Here is a 16,298-nt window from a genome sequence, read left to right as displayed (position 1 = left end):
ATATCACATATTATCTATTTCTGCTGGTTAACAGTTTGATATATCCCAATACACATTCTGAGCAACTCCCTCCTATACAGAAATTCATACACACATTGCAAGCACCAGAGGCTTAAGCTCTTCAGCTGCTGATGCTGCAGTATGCTGCCCCACCTTCATAAAAACAGGCCTCACCAAGACGGAATGAAAATCCCTTTCTTCAGACAGGAGTACCTGAGAGTATTAGAGAATGTGATTTTAGCTTTGCTATTTGTTCATTACTGAAACGTGACGCATTATTGATTTTCTGTGCATATTAATCTCGTCTTACACTGGCTCATACTTGGCTTCGCAGGAGCAGTGCATAAAACTGGAGAAAAAAATACCTCCATTCCAAGAAGGGAGATCTAATGTGTGACAGTTGTATCTCATAATCCATTAAATTTCATTTGTTCCAAAGCATCTCCTCCTTCCTTTGCACAAATCCATCAGCTGGGATTTCTCTGTCTTCTGTTAGGACGCGAGAGAATGCTTACAGATGCAATGCACCAAGCAGTGCAATTTTGTACTGCTGTAGAGTGAGAACATCCTGGATAAGAGCAAGGGGCAGGGGCCCTGAAGGACTTGGAAGGAAGGCAAGAGAAGTTCACAGACGCTAGGAACAACCCAACGGGGCACGTCGTTCCCCACCGCACTGGCAAAGCTAGCAACGCAGGCTCGCACAAAAAGTAAATGTTGTTTTGCTCCCCAGATACTCGGATTACCGCAATAAAACAGGGCCAAGCATGCACTGGCACTGAGCATCTACATTCATTAACGCTGAGGAGATATAGTGGGAGCTTAGGACGGGGATTTGAAGTTACAAGAGTTTTTTAAGAATAAAGAATCTCCTGAGCCGTTGGTAATGTGGAACATTTTTAACCCCTTTCTAGGCACATTGCCACATAGTGCTGGAGGCCATAAAAAACCATCCCGCTCACCATATAGATCTCCACAAGCATTGCACAACAGAACAGAATTTCCACTCCTTAACAAGATGGTCAGGAAGCCATCGGACAAAACACCCCTAAGCGTACAGAGACACGCAGGCACATTCACTGCAATCAGACTCTTACTTGATTGTCTCGTGCTGGGTATCCATGATAACCTGAAGTCAGAGGCTCGTTCTGCAAGACAAGAAAACAAAGATTGAATGTAGTGGTTACACGGAATGGAGAGCAAGGAATTACAGGTCTGTCTTAACTCGGCCAAAAAGAAGAACCTGCATGAAATGGGGGAAGAAAGAGCCACGAAAAAGCATTCTGCTAACTTCCTACCATCCGTGTAAGCCGATACACCTAAGATTTATTTTCACCTTCGTACGCCAAGTTGTACAGAAGGAAAAGAAAAAAAGAAATCAGAGACATAAAATAAGCATAAACTAATCCTATCTCACCCCCTATAATTTCAGTTGTGTATAATTCTTGTAATTTTCCGACGAATTTTTTACATGCAAACATCATTTACCATCGTGAAAACTGAACAAAATAGAACAAGAAATTACAGAAGTTGCTGCCCACCTCGCCTGGTCCTGACAAAATGTTTCCCTAAACACTAGCCATAAAAGTGTTAATTTTCCCCTTTTCAAAACCAGACTAATAGTTTAACGTGAACTTAAAAAGCAGTCAGCGTAACTTCAATTACCCTGGCAAGCCCGAACAGTACCTCACACGATAGCAATCCAATCCTTTAGAGTTTCTTCCTCCACCCCAGAAGGGACCCTAAGCCTATGCTCCTGGCAGCCCTGTCACCCTGCTCCTTGGGGCACGTGAACCTCCAGCACTTCTGGAATTTCTCCACAAAATCCCCAGATTCTCCTCTATTTTAGCAGTGCACTGGGGATTAAGATAACACAGCTCCTAATAACTTCTAAACATTCATTTCTATTTATTTCTTTGTCTTAATTTCTTCTCTGTTTCTCTCCCTTCAAGGCTTCCTTTTCAAAACAGGGAGAGGGCACTCAGGTGCCCCATGCACCCTCCTCCCTGGGTAAAGATTAAACTAAACCAGACAAATCTTATTTCAGTCCCACCCTGGTACCCCCTCCTCGCCCACGAGCACCTCCCTGCAGAGGGCTAGGACGAAAGGAGGCCAGCAGTCCCCCGCAATCAGTTTTTAAGTCCGTTCCTATCTCTTGTTATGGCTGACAAGGAGGAACTCCTAAGCCAGCCCTGCGCTTTCTCCGGCAGCTCTTGCAGAAGGGAGAGACCCTGACAAAACACAGCAAAACAATCCCAAATGGTCAAAAGTGAAGGTTCTGCTTTTACTGGCACTGGGCTATTCAGCTCAACGTGGCCAGCTCCTACCAGAGAGAAATCTTCTGCAGGGCATACGACTGCGGGGATAATTTCAGTTTACACACGAGCAGTGCAACTTCTGCTAAAAAGCAAGATGCAAACAATCCAATATAGGGCCTCGCAATGCTATTTGAAATTCGTGTTTGTCCTCCCCTCTCTTCTTTTTTTACCTCAGACCTGCCCAGGGGATTCTCTGCGGAAACTTGCCAGGAAACATCAAACTCCATCTCCAGGCTCTCCCGCTAAGCCCAGGTAGCGCAGGCAGGATGAGAGCTTCAAGGACAGCACAAGTGCTGGCAGCCGGTTTGGGGGATTAACAGTAATTAAGCTGACCACCCTGCGAGTACATTCTTCTCAAGCACTGACAGCCAACAAGCAGGTAAAGCACGAAACTCCACAAATACAGAAGAGCAGAAAGCACGCTCAGGCTGGAAGAAGCCAGTGGAGACTGACAGCTGCGGTGCTGGAGTGTAACCCAGCTTCTGAGTTTTACCCGTGAACCTAATTAAAACTCAAGCAACATCACGATGGAAATGCACAGCTATTACTCCCCCCGCATCCTCAGTGTAAGTACACATTGTAAGAAAACACTTTGATTGCTGTTCCTCCCACACACAACAGTTTACCAACCTAAATGAGTGCAATAAACGTCCACCTCCTATTTCTCTTCTCCTGCTAGATCATTCCAGGTCTGGCTTGAACGGCACGTTGGACACGTGTGTGCAAGGTCAGTGCCTTAAACGTGCTCGTGTGGCAGCAATCTCTTTCAACAACACCTTGGAAACCAGGAAGGTTTCCACACGGTGAATAAGGAATAAATGGAGAAGGTACCACTGCAGATGCTGAAGATATGGACGGCGAACATAAGCGGAAAGTAATAATGAAGAAAGGAAAAAAGAAATAGTTATTTTGGGGATGATGTTCTTCATCACATCAGGGACTAAGGAAAGGACCTGTCACCACAAAGCAGTGGCTGAAAAGGGACAAAACCAAAACCTTTGTGGGTTTCCTGAAATCAAAGGTGCTGGATGCACAGAAATCACCCCCAGAAACAGAATGGTTTTATAAGTAGAAGCAAATCACAAGAGTGTGCGAAGGAAGAGAAAGATGACTGGAGAGATGTATGGATGGCCCACAGCACATAAGAAAAGAAACGTCTGAAAGAAACAAGAAGAAAAAAAAAAATAAGTGGAAGAAAGAAAACACAGCTGGCAAACCCCAGTTTGCTTTTTGGAGAACAAAAAACCCACAAATTGCAACTAAAAATGTTTGAGGGACGCTGTTTCAATAGAAGGTAAAGGGACGGGTGACAGAAGGTTACTTCATGAAGCAAGAGCTTGGAAAAAGTGGAGGTTAGGAAGAGGGTAGCAGCTGGAGCAGTAAGGTCACTCAAGGGCCAAAGATATCTCTGCCTTTCGTACCGCAATGCTGCCACGAAGCAGAGCTATTTGCGAAATCCCTGCTGTGCGTATCATTGCTCTAATTGAACTTCGCTCTCCAAGAGAAGGCAGCGAGCGCCCAGGGAAACCGTCTCCTGCCAATAATCTCCAGCGCTGCCAATTTTACAGGTCACTAATGGTGAATCCGGGGCCTGCTGCATGCTTATGGCATACGGGGCGTGCTTTTGTTGCAATCCAAACGGAGCAAGAAGGGAAGGAGTTAAACTCACGGCTGGAACAGGACAGTCCAACACGTCCAGAGAGAAAGGGGATCTGGGGCAGCAGAGACGGGGGATACAGCAGCATCTCCTCCACCTGCACGCACACAAACCTCATCTCACAAAATGGAAGCGAAAAGAGAAGGGGGGAACATTTATCACAGATAAATACCCTGCCCTCAAGCGCGCAGGGACACCCCCTTCCCCTAATGGCCTGGTGGGAGAGGGAAGCCCCAGCTAACTCCGCTTCTCCCAGCAATTACTTTCCTCTTTCGCTACCAACATGCAACCAGACGTTCATAAAGAAATCGAGTTAGGCAGCGCTAGCCTGCCAAATCAAATCAAGCTGCCACCGGGATGTTTCATTACTTTGTTTACCACTGAAAGGCATTTCTCAGGTACTTGCAATTTGCTTTGGAGCGAGGAGAGAAAAATAGACGATAATACAGCAGATCAGATTTCTGCAGCTCACGTTGAGATTTTATTCAAAGCGTACTGACAACCTCACATGCGCTTCCACACCTCCCTCGGACATGTGAGCATCGCTGCTGTACTGTGCTAACAGTCTCTGGCTGTCCAAGGGGATTTAACAGGAATAAAAGTCGCAATTCAGTCAGGTCCAATAAGTCCTAAATGCTCTCTTCACCCCAAATATTCCCCAACTTTGAATATCCCAGCCTTGTTAGCACAAATTCAATCCCAATTTGCAATGGTAGGGTCTGCCACAAAGCATGAGCCCCTGGGTCACAAATAAGATCAGCAGGGCCAACTGCAGATCACTCAAGAGCAAAGGAGATGATCCTGCACTGCAGAGCACCCGGGCTTTGATGCTCTTAGGGTTTGGCTTTTGTTGTGGGTGGGTTTTGTTTTACTTGATTATTTTTTCTTATTTTTGTTTGTTTGGGGTTTTTTGGACAACGGCTGTTTTTTTTTTCTGTCAACTTAAGAAATTTTAGAAATCACTGAACTCAACAATACTTGAAAACAGATGGGGTTTTCCATCAGCCAGGACAGCAGTAAGAAATGACTGGCTCTGCACGTTCTGCTGGCTTATGAAAGGCCACAGAGGACCGGAGCACAGTCAATCATCTAGAAGAAATGTCATAGCTGGAATGGATAATGAGAGGTCTAAAAGTCTCCTCACCCTTTCCTTAAAAATAAAGCTAAAATTTAGCTTAAAGAGGAAATAATTCTCTTTGACCTAACTTGACCCCAGAACAAATTAATTTTACATCTCAGAGTCATTTTGCTAGACTCAATCAGAGAAGCCTGATTAGCAAGTGTTTCTTGACTGCCAAACTAAGCCTAAAGCCTGCAGGTTAAAATTGCACTACTAGGAACCATTAGCTCAGTAAATTCATCCATATTTCTCCAGCCAGAGAATCAATGCCTGTTGAATCCCAACTTCAACTTGAAGCACTGAGCCCTCTTGGTTGCAAAGACAGCCTCAGAAACGAGACCAAGTGATCTCTCTTCGCTGGGTTTGCAGGATGCCTGGCTTCATGACAGCGCTGAGAAAAACTTCAGAGTGAAGTTAATGCAATTTTTTTCAAGTTTCACAACCACCTCCCAGGGTCTGGGCGATGACAGCAGTAGATGAGAACAGCTCATTCCCCTCTGCTCCGGCTGCCCCCAGGAGTTACCACCAGCACAGCAGCCTGGTGGCTTGGACAGACACAGAGAGGGAGAGCTCTGGGAAGCCAGAAATCTCAGAGCTACACAGAGCAGCGAAATAAAGGTGACAAAAAGTTACTTGTTCCTCCTGAAAGCAAAATGGGATTTTGAAGTGGTGAGATAGCACAAGCTACACATTTATCAGAGACTTGAGCTAGACAAACAGAAGCCACTTTTCCAGAACACCGAGAATAAGATGTTTACAAAAAGAGGCTGCAAAAAAAAAAAAAAAAAAACTGGCAACTAAGCTATTAATCTGAAAGTGACAGCTGCGAAAAAAAAAGTAAAGCTTGTGAGCCAGGCAGAAATCCCAGCACTGCTCTCCGCAGCTCAGTGGTTTCACTGTCCTTTTTGCTATACGTCTCACACAGCACAAAAGACAGCAAATCTGGGCTTTGAGGGGGGTGAGCTCTAAAAAGGCATTTTAGTACTTCACCTGTGGCAGTGCACTAGTAGAACTGTAAATACCTTGACCTTATTACCGGCTCCTGGGAAAACAGGTATGTCTTCATTAGGCCCTTCCTTGTACAGATCGCTGCGTATCGGCAAACAGAAAATCGCTGTTTCTTTGCCCAAGTGCATCTGATGCAGTCAGTTTGCCTTCGATTTGTTTGCGCCGTCTCCCTACCTCAAATTATCTGTGGATAAAATTAATGGGAAAAGCGGCATCTACGTCTGAACTACCGATTATTAATGAAAAAAAACTGAACTAAAGTAGTTTTTAAATGGATCTTAATGTCACCCTTCTCCCTTGATACTTACCCTAATTTGATATATAGCTCTCGCTAATCACTCTGCAGTTCCAATAACTGCATCTATAGTGTGGGACGCTTCCCTTCAGCTGTCTTCACTTTCAATTAAATTTGGTTCTCGGCTTTGGCCGGGCTCCAACCAGGCAGACGTCACCCAGCAGAGGACTTCCATTTATCCACTTCCTCGTTAGCGTCCCGACATCAACAACCCGTGCTGATGGGGATGCGAGCAACAGGACTTTAGACTTTACTCCTTGCTCATCCCCTTTTATTCTGGAGCGTGTTTGGGGGCTCAAAGCGATTCTGGCGAAAAGATTTTGATAAAAGGCACCCCGCCAAGTAGGCTGCGCGGTGCCGTCCTTGTGATCGCTCGGAGAACTCGTGCTGGTTGGCATGGCCCCATCTTTCCACGCCCAAATTACCGAGGCCGTGCCTCTAGGGACAGACGGACATCACGGGGCACCCTGGAGGGACAGACGGACTGGCAGCGCCATGCTCCAGCCGCGAGGGCCCGGAGCCCGGCCTTGCGTCCCCAGGGCCTGGAGGCCGGAGGCCCATCCGGGCTCTCTTCCTTCCTGGAATTCTGGCCCCGTTGCCATGGCGACAGCAGCCTCTGGCTGGCCAAACCCCTTGCAAGGTTTCCCCTTTTCCTAAAAATACGGCATTTTCAGGAGGAGCCAGAGAGGGTGGGACGGGAGAGCAGGCAGCGAGGCTGCCCAGCTCTCCTGCCTCCTTACAACACCATGGCTTCCTTGGGGAGCAGCACTGGGGTCTTCCACTTTTCACCAGGCTTTTTTCGAGATTGCCAAAACAGCCTGAAAAGGTGTTTGGCCTTCCCTCTGCTTCCCCAGGCACTCGGCTGGGAAGCGGCGCCATGCGGGCCATGCATTTCCCCCGCGTGGCGGCCGTCTCGCCACACACTTCCCACCGAGACACAGCTCAATCCATGCTGAAGGTGGTAGGCTGAGACACGCAGCCAGGAAAAATAGAGAAAATAAAATAAAATAAAATAAAATAAAAACAGGCAGCCCCAGCCACTCACCTCCCCCCCCTTGGTTCCCTTGTGCCAGTACAAGCACTCACTTTCCCTGAGCGCTGAGCTGGGTCAGGCAACTGAGGCAGATTATAGAGAAAAAAAATAATAACCATGTAGGTTTCTGCCTGTGTGCTTTCAGCTGAACCTGCTCCTCATCCTGGCTGACTGTATGGCCATGGGGACAGCCGGTGGACACGGCCAGAGGCATGAGGAGGAGACAGTCCCTGTTGCAGACCCACATGGTACAGCAGCTATAAGCCCACCTCTGTGATCACTGTACAACCACCCAGAGATCCCCTGCATCCCATAACTCGCCGTGGGGCTCGCAAGCTCCCTTCTCGGCCATAATCAGCAGGCAGGACATGAGTCAGGGCCAGCAGAAGGGAGCCTGGTCCCGCCAGGGCTCCCCGAGCAGGAAGCAGGCTAAGAAGCAGCACGCCAAGAGACACGCGCTCTCCGAGGCAGAGCCCCAGCCCGAGGTTGTTTTGCTACCCAGTGACATAGCGGAGACGAGAAAGGAAGGTGATGTCAGATTAATAAAAATAGCCTTCTGCCCTGATCAGAATTTGAATAGTTTGGAGGAATTAGCCCAGCAAGTCTGTGAGGTAGACAGTAAGACAAAACAGGGTGAGTTTCGGGGGAGGTTGCGTCCCTGTCAAACAAAGCAACGGTGAAGTCACTCGAAATTGGTGCAATTTTCTGGCCAGAAGGAGGCATTACCACATCTTTACTATTCCTTGCTTTACCACAGCATTTCCTCCTGTCTTCCTAGCTTCCCTTACCAAATCCTACAGCTACAGAAGGCTCCCAAACAAAAGTAAAAGCTTAACTCCCCCACCGCTCCCCCACCCCCAAAAAAGCTCCATGATTTCTGCTTCTTAAAGTCATGCTTTTAATCATGCTCATTCAAAATATTTATCTTCTTAACTCCAAGCTTGGGGCACTTCTGATTGGAGAAATCCTGCACATACTAAGGAACTGCAATTAGCTGGTAGAGCAGAAGCTGCAGAACTGAAAGCACACAAATATGTTTGATCAAACCACGCATAAAGACAGCATTTAAACTTCTGAGTCTTAAAAACGCAGTATTCAAGAAGTTTACAAATACACATGCAGGTTTGAAGCTGACAGCATCTATATGACATTACAATACAGCCACCCATAATTCTGCAGAATGGAGACTTTCATACACAGAAAGCACTTCCACAGCTGAAATGGAAGAGCTAAAATCGAAGCGTATTACTGAGATTTATAACAATGCAGATTCTCCTCTGACTTTTCATTTTTTCTTTTTGAATAATCGAAGCGGCTTTCCGAAGGTTAGAATCAGCTTTCCACCAACCAGGTTTTCATTTTCCAGATCAGCCAAGGGGTTGTTTTCACCTTCTCAAAGAGATGAGATTTCATTAATTTAATGTAATTTAAAGTAATTTGAATGTTGAAAGCGTACACTTCTTTGGATGACATAAGGCAGCATCTTCGTACTGCTCCGGGCATAAAGGAAATAGAGCCTGCCTCTGCTGCTCCATGACCTATGCTGGCAACAATAGATCCAGCACAAGTTAAAGCCCCTGGGAATACTGTGCACAGCGTGACGTCTATGATCCAGCAAATACAAGGACAATCTGCATGCACAGAAGTCAATAGCACAGAATATTGATTTCCTTCATTTAGTAGGCAGAAGCATTTTAAAATGGCAGCTCATCTTCCCTTCCACTCTTACTCAACAGGAACCGAACAGGGCTCCTAGTAAGGCTTTAAAATCCAGCGGTGGGGGCACCTTTGCATGCCACGATTACCACACGCAGCTGAGGAAGCATTTCACACATGCTAAGCCGCTCATTAGAGGGCAACATGCTCATGGCATGAAAATCCAGCTTGCTCAAACACGACAGCTGTAAGCTTTTGCAAGAAAAGAGAACGAAAAAGTTCTGCCTTAGCAGACAGCTTCACTGCCTATGCTTTCTCAGAAACACAGGATGGAAAATATGGAAGTGAACAGAGCAAGGGAGAAGACAAATCTCAGATGCAGAAGGGAAGCCAGTGGATCACAAACTTGTTGGTTGATTTTGCAGATATCCAGAGGCTGTTGCTCAGAGGCTAAAAGGAAAGAAGTCTACTCTTACTTTGCAGAAATACATTATAGTTGTTATATTACCTTCAGAAGAGAAGGCTGAAACTAATTTTTTGGTTGGCTGTGAAGAGGCTGCAGCATAAAATTAAATCTGCCTTACTTCTAGGGAAATTGGCACGAAGAAGAGTGGCACAACAGCACACGATTCGGCCAAAATGATGCTGTACATCAAAAGTCCTGGAGGCAAAATAGGTGCAAGATAAGTTTTCTGTGCCCTGGACATCCTGACCTGATTGCATAAGCTGCCCTAGATAGCTACAGAAATGATTTTCCCAGGTTTGCTTTACAAACCGGCTTCCCTTCCCCATACACATCATTGCTTTAGGATTGCCCAGGCAATCACAGCTCCATCTCCCGGGTACTAGGCGGACACCGGTCAGCCTAGGAGAAGGGCAGAAGCCAGGAGGGCCGGGGCTGGAATGGCGAGGGGTTAAAAAAAAAGCCCTGGGGATGCAGGCAGCGGGACTCAGGGTGAAGAAAAGGCGGGCTTCATCCGAGCCCCGCGGCCACGGCTGGTTCTGATTAAGCCTGCACGATTGTGGAGCTGCACAGGAAGCGCTGGGGGTGGGGGGGTCTCAGTCATCGCCATCCCAAACACACTGGTAATCTTTGTGTTCCAGCAGCACCATCTGGAAACAGTTAGAGAGAAACAACTCCCAGGCCTTCCCTCCAAAAAAAAAAAAAAAAAAAAAATCGGGAAAAAAAAAATCACTCTTAAGACCATTAAGCCTGGCCCCTTCATCCCCCTCCTGGAAAGCTCCTCTCCCTGCAACAGCAGCGAACAAAAGGGCATCCGTGGCGGAGCAGGAAACCCAGAGACACGCAGCAGCTCTCCCTGCTCACGATAGGTGTCCCATGGTGTCTCAGCACACGCTCTGGAGACAAAGATGTTGTCTGTAGCCTAAATGACATGTGCTGGTATCTTAAAAGGGAAAAGGAGAGGTCAGGATTGTTGAATTTGACCAGAGTAGATCACCCAGGAAGGGTTTGTTTATTACAGAGGTTCTCCCCTGCACGCAGCTTGCAGCGGCCGCCACCTCCACAACCAAGTGAAGCCCGCAGGGCTCCTACCCTTCCTTCCTTGCCTTTACCTTTATTCGCCTCTCTCCCACACATCAGCATTTTTCAGGGTTTTTTTCCTCTAATTAGACACCCAAGCGCCGCACGCTTGCCTACAAAAACGCAGAAACATATCAAAACAAAATCAAAGCTAACCTTTCAACATCCCAATTAAGCAATTACACACGAGGAGTAACATGACTGATGCCTGCTACACCACAACGCCGTTGCACTTACAGAAAACACGGCTGTGCTTTTCGCCTCGCATCCACCCTCTAACCCAGTGCCATCTCTTTACGGGCCGCAGGCAGGCTGGACGAGACGTGGCCACCCGCCAAGGCCCTCTATAATCAGAGGACAATTCATAAAAATAAAAAAAAAGTCTTAAAATAACAGGTTTTCGCAACCGTTAACCGAGGACTCCTTGGAATCCGCTTCTTTTATACAAACCTCCTCGCTGCTGCTGCAAAGCTCACTAACACAGCTAAACACAGCTGCCCTGAGACGCCAGCATGGTAGCTGTGGCCATGCCTCTCTGCCAAGTACACGAAAGAGAGAAATCCTGCCTAGGCCACCAGAAACACCCGTCCCGGACAAGTTGCCCAGTGTGGCAGGCTAGAGCCAACGCCCCAGCCCAGCTTGTCCTTGTTTTAAGGGACGAAGGAAGCGTCCCAGTGCAGACAATGGTCAGAGGGAGAAAGGGGTTAAAATAAGGAGGAAGGGCGCATTAAGCCGCGAGCCTCCTTCCCTCCCAGAAGGACACCTCCTCTGAGAGGAGTTTCAGCAGATGCTTTGTTTCGAAACTTGAAGAGAAAGGAAGAAAAAACGACCTGCCCTTCATCTGGAAGGCCGCGTCCCAGACGTTTGGAGAGCGCTCTGCAAAGAAAGGAAGATGAAAAACAAAAACAAAACAAAACCCGGCCCCGCTAGAGGGACAAAACGAGGCATTTACAGTAAGCTGTTGTTCCCATTTCGTTGCAGGCAGACACGAGGCGAGCCGCTCTGAAGGCGCTCCTAGGCTCGTGTTACTGCCCAGAGCACAGCTCTCCAGCGAGGTGTCTGAAAGCGGTGCGAACTCTTACGTTTGGCCCAGATCGGAGCACGAGTCCTGCTTATAAGGGAAAAGCTGCTGCTCATATTCCAGCCCGAAAGGCCAAGAACCTTATGTATTAGTGGAAAAATGAAGTGAGAGACTGCCAGCAGTCTCAGGCACTGGATATTCTTATACCGTTATCATACAACCCGAGTTTAAACGCAGCCAGCAGCCACAAAAATAAGACTGCAATTAAACAAGAGGTCATAGGAATAAATCAAGCCCTGCAAAGGCCAAGGCAGGTGTCAGAGGCCTTTGTGGCCATGGCAGCGCTGAAACACCAGGCACCCTGCGAGGCCTACGCCTGCTGACCAGGCAGGACACGGACACAGCTCTTGCCTGCAGCACCCCGCAATCCTGCAGTGGTTCCTCAATCATTTTAAGAGCTTAGAGGTCTGTTAGAGCCCAGAAAGGCCTCAGAAACAGCGGGCAGCCTCCTCACAGAGCCTCAGCTCCACCCTACTGCCTCTGCAGATCGCCTAAAGCCACTGGAAAGAGACACGCACCCCCCCCCAGAGGTCTCAACGCCCCGGCACCACGCATTCCTGCGAGCACCACACAAAGGCATCAAAGCCCCATCCGCTCCCTGCCTGCCAGACAATGCCATAAACCAGCTGCTTGGCCAGCAGAGGAGCTAACCCAAACTAGTTCCTCACAGACCCATGCCCCTGGACCAACCCAGCCTCCTGGAGCAGTAACCACAGCCCCTGGCACATCCCATGCGGGAGCCCCACCAGGAGCATAACCCATTACCCTGACCGCCTTTCCCTCAGGGTCTCCCTGACCCCATCTCCATTAATTTTTTTTTTTTTTTTTTTTTACAAAGCCTTTAGGAGTGCGGCAGCATTGCAATTCTACCAACTTGTAAATGCAATGGAAATTACCACTTGGTTCGTAAGCGTGCACGCGTGGGAAGGGATTATCACGGCACATTCACGTAAATCTTGTTTCCTTCACAATTTAGTCTAAAAACCTCTTCCGTGTGCAGTCCCGGGAGGCTTATTTGCATTAAGAAGTTCCATCTCCCTCCCCAAGTCTACAGATGAAATGCAGAACAGCAGAGATCTGAAAACACTCAGCTCCCGAAATTACCGCATCGCATTTCTTCCGATGCAGCACGTCCGTGTGAAGGAAACAAAAAAAGGGAGCTGCCCTCCCACCACACGCAAACATCTTAAATTAGGTAGAGAAAAGTGTCAGCGCAGCAGCCTCCTGAACCAGAGCAGACCAAAGGAACCACGACAAGAAGCAGACAGGAGGGCTAGTCGAAGTTTTAAACCCTGCCAAAGCACCATTGCCTTTTTTGTCCTGTTTTGTCAAGGTTTCTTCGTAAACACAGCCAACATTTGTAGTCAGCGCTCTCGTTGCAGCCCCGTAAATTCAGCTCTACCCGTTCCTTCTTGCTGCGCTCTTGGTTAACAACTGCTCGGCCCAGGTGTAAAGAGATTAAGCCTCGGCCCTCTTGAGCTACACAGTGATATGAAACACCTTCTTCTAAGAGCACGGTTTTTAGAGCCAGATTAAGCCAACCTCGAGACGGCTGCCAGGAAAAGGGATCGCCCTGTTTTTCTCCTCCTGCTCTCAAGCGCGCATCCGCACTTCATCTCTTGCATGCGTGATACAGGCCACGGAAGAATACAGCAGATCAGATCAGCCTGCACGTCCTCCTGGTCTCTAATCCCTCAAAAAGGAAAAGGATTAGCTTCATGGACAAAGGTGGTCGCTAAAGGCCACGTAATCCCTCAGAGCGGACGCAGAAGGTTGTAGGTCCACATGGTTGGAGACAGGGGGAAGGCAGGGCTCCTCTTTCAGTGACAGAAGCATCGTCTTGGGCCAGGTTAAGCCAGTAATGAAACTGCAACGAAATGAGCCTTGCCTGCAAGCTGCCTCCTTATGAAGAATCCATCCTGACCTCCATGCATTTCAGTCTCACACACAGGCATCTTTAACAGCCCTGTAAGACTCAGAGGCTTTATGCTAATGAAGAGCTGATCATGAGCAACATCAAGCACTCATCCGAAGCAGCAGCAGAAAGTCTGATTTCAGGTCACACTTCACAGCTTCTCTTCCAGATGCCAAAACGTCCCTGGTGCTGTACAACCTAACTAGATATGGGTGATGTTTGCTCACTCACACTCTTCTCCTGCCTTCATCCCTCTGAAGGAGGCAGCAACTCCAGTTTGCTGCCATTCTACCGAGGAGTGGAGGCATTTCAATGACTCTTTCATGAGCAAAGGGGTGCTACATAGAGAGTAGCAACAGGTATGAAAAGCCAAGCCATCGTGCTCATTCCAGCAGGTATTGATAAAGCAGGGAGAATCCAGGAGAAAAAAAGGCATTTCTGTCAACTACATCCATCCCCGCTTGGTAGCTAGTTTTTAGATCAGTAATTACTACGGACATATAGAAACAGATGCTAATTTTTCCCCCGTGTTGTATTTAGAAAAAACGTGCATAAACCCCTTTATTTTTTTAAGGGCTTTTATTTGTGACTTTCAGATGAAAGTCATTGCTCTTCACGGCAGGCAAACACGGTACTGTCACAAAGAGGTGCCACGGATTTGACGAGCCCAACAGCAGAAGCACTGACCGACTGGGGAGGATATTGATAGTTGGGTGAGGCACGTTGCAGATTTCACTATTAAGCACTCTGAAAGTGCACATCTCCAGTCACCAGAGCAATCCTTGTAAGTATTCCCACATCTCTTGCTGGTGCCACAGCCTCCAATAACAAGATCTGCGACATCCAAGAGCCGCACGCATCCTAGAGCTGAGAGACTTTACCTCAGCACAGAATACGACCTGGCTTCAATTATTAATGCTTTCATTACCTCCCAGCTGGACTACATACAGCGTGGTGACACAGTGACAGCACGAGGCTTCAGCTTTTAGGAAACTCCAAATCTCACAGGAACTGGAGCTGACAGCTTCGTCCCCTGGCACGCTGCGGTTCTCCATGCAAATGGCTGGGTGCATCTCAGTGTGAGCTTTCACACAGTTCGTGGTACAAAACATGCTACTCTCGAAGCCCAGGAGCATCGCACCCTTCATCGCTTTCCAGGAGTGGTAGTCACCTACAGATTTCACATCCTCTAACAGAAAGATGTAGTGAAACCTCGAGTTTACATCCTAAAAAGTGAACAGAAGTTCTTCAAAAACACAGCTTGAAAGAACATACACTGCTTTTCCTAGAGAGGAGAGGAAACCACAAACACCTTCTCATGGTATTAGCCACATCACTTAATGCATTACAAGAAAATACCCAAACTCTGACTGCAGAACACGTGTGTGTGCGTCAAATATATATGTGCACACCCATATTGAGTATATCTGCAAATAAACGTGGCCAAAACTGAAACATGACAGATCCATGAACCTTCTGGGCAACATCCAACACCAGTGGGGATTTGCAGCTAAAGCTGTCACAGAAAAGAAGAGAGGCCTAGAAAAGCTGCCCGATTTACAGAGCATCTTCCCAGTGCCAGGAATCGAGTACTGAAGCACCAACACTACCACTTGCAGCATATAAATGTTTGTGTCAAAATGAAGCTTGTAATCCTCCCGGGTGAAACACCAAACCTCCCAAATCCCAACCAACACGAAGACAGCATTGCATCAGTCTGAGTCTATTGAAAGGCAGCGCTGGTGCCTGGAGGATTACTTGCAGCTTTAAAGCAGCGACAGCGGGAAGAAAAAAAAATTAGAAGATGCTGGAATGTCACACAGATGCTGCTGCTGCTGCATGGGAAAGCTGTTGTCAGCTGCAGAGAAAGGCACTATACATATTTGGGACAGAAGGGTTCAACACATGCAAATCACAGATTGACTGAGCTTGCTTTGCACTCCCATTGCTCTTCAGTCAGATCAGGAGCACAAGGGAAGGAGCTGGAAATCTGCTGCTTTCTGCAAACAGGCAAAAATCTCCTGGGGAGAAAAAAAAAATAGGGAAGGAAGAAGAAAAGATCTGTTTCTCTCACTGCTGTTATCAAAGTCAGAAATGGATATAAATGAGAAGTCCCAAAACTTTAAATCTCTACTAACGGGAAGATAACATAAAAGCACCTGGACCCAAATGGGGGATGGCAAATTCTAGCTCTTAACCCATTATACCTAGGCCTTGCCATCCAGGAGTCCCAGTCCACCCCTTTTTGTGTTTGCCTCTGGATGGACTGAATGCTTTTGGCCTCAGCAAAACCACACGTCCATGCCCTGCGTGCTAACGGGGAAGCACAGCCCCACATCACCTCCTGTCAGCTGCTGCACAGCCACCACCACAGGCTTCACGGAGCCTTTGCAGCTTGCTGTCTCCCTTCCACTCGCCCAGCGTTAAAAGTACTTGGAGGAAGCTTGCTTCACGCATTTCCCTCCCCTCTTGCTCTTCCCTGTTGGCAGGGAACACATCGCCTCGCTGGCTGTGTGAAGGACAGAAAGGGCATCACCACCCTCTGCTCCCTGGCTTCCAGCCTTTTTCAGTCGATCACCGGTCAATGCTCACCCCCACACGCGATGATCCAGGCTTTCCTGGGGTCTGCGATCTGCTCCTCGCTTCCCCCAGACCACGGAAAGGCTCCCCGCAAG

At 47.8% G+C, this 16,298-nt stretch overlaps 1 protein-coding gene across 6 annotated transcripts in view; it reads right to left on the bottom strand.

Moving 5' to 3' along the window:
- The window catches only part of RBFOX2 (RNA binding fox-1 homolog 2), a 157,508-nt gene that overhangs the window by 125,981 nt on the left and 15,229 nt on the right, over nucleotides 1-16,298 (bottom strand). For 3 of the 6 annotated variants that reach the window (XM_038172987.2, XM_027450060.3, XM_038172985.2), the window contains exon 2: nucleotides 1,095-1,145. The exons of 2 other annotated variants lie outside the window; for them this stretch is intronic. In XM_038172987.2, the coding sequence (XP_038028915.1) occupies nucleotides 1,095-1,145 (51 nt within the window). Of the gene's footprint in view, nucleotides 1-1,094; nucleotides 1,146-6,114; nucleotides 6,244-16,298 lie in introns of those variants that run through there. One more of the 6 variants, XM_072038057.1, reaches the window with a different exon arrangement.

This window comes from Anas platyrhynchos, chromosome 1, assembly GCF_047663525.1.
Source record: "Anas platyrhynchos isolate ZD024472 breed Pekin duck chromosome 1, IASCAAS_PekinDuck_T2T, whole genome shotgun sequence".
Taxonomy (NCBI): domain Eukaryota; kingdom Metazoa; phylum Chordata; class Aves; order Anseriformes; family Anatidae; genus Anas; species Anas platyrhynchos.
This window is presented reverse-complemented; position numbering and strand designations above follow the sequence as displayed.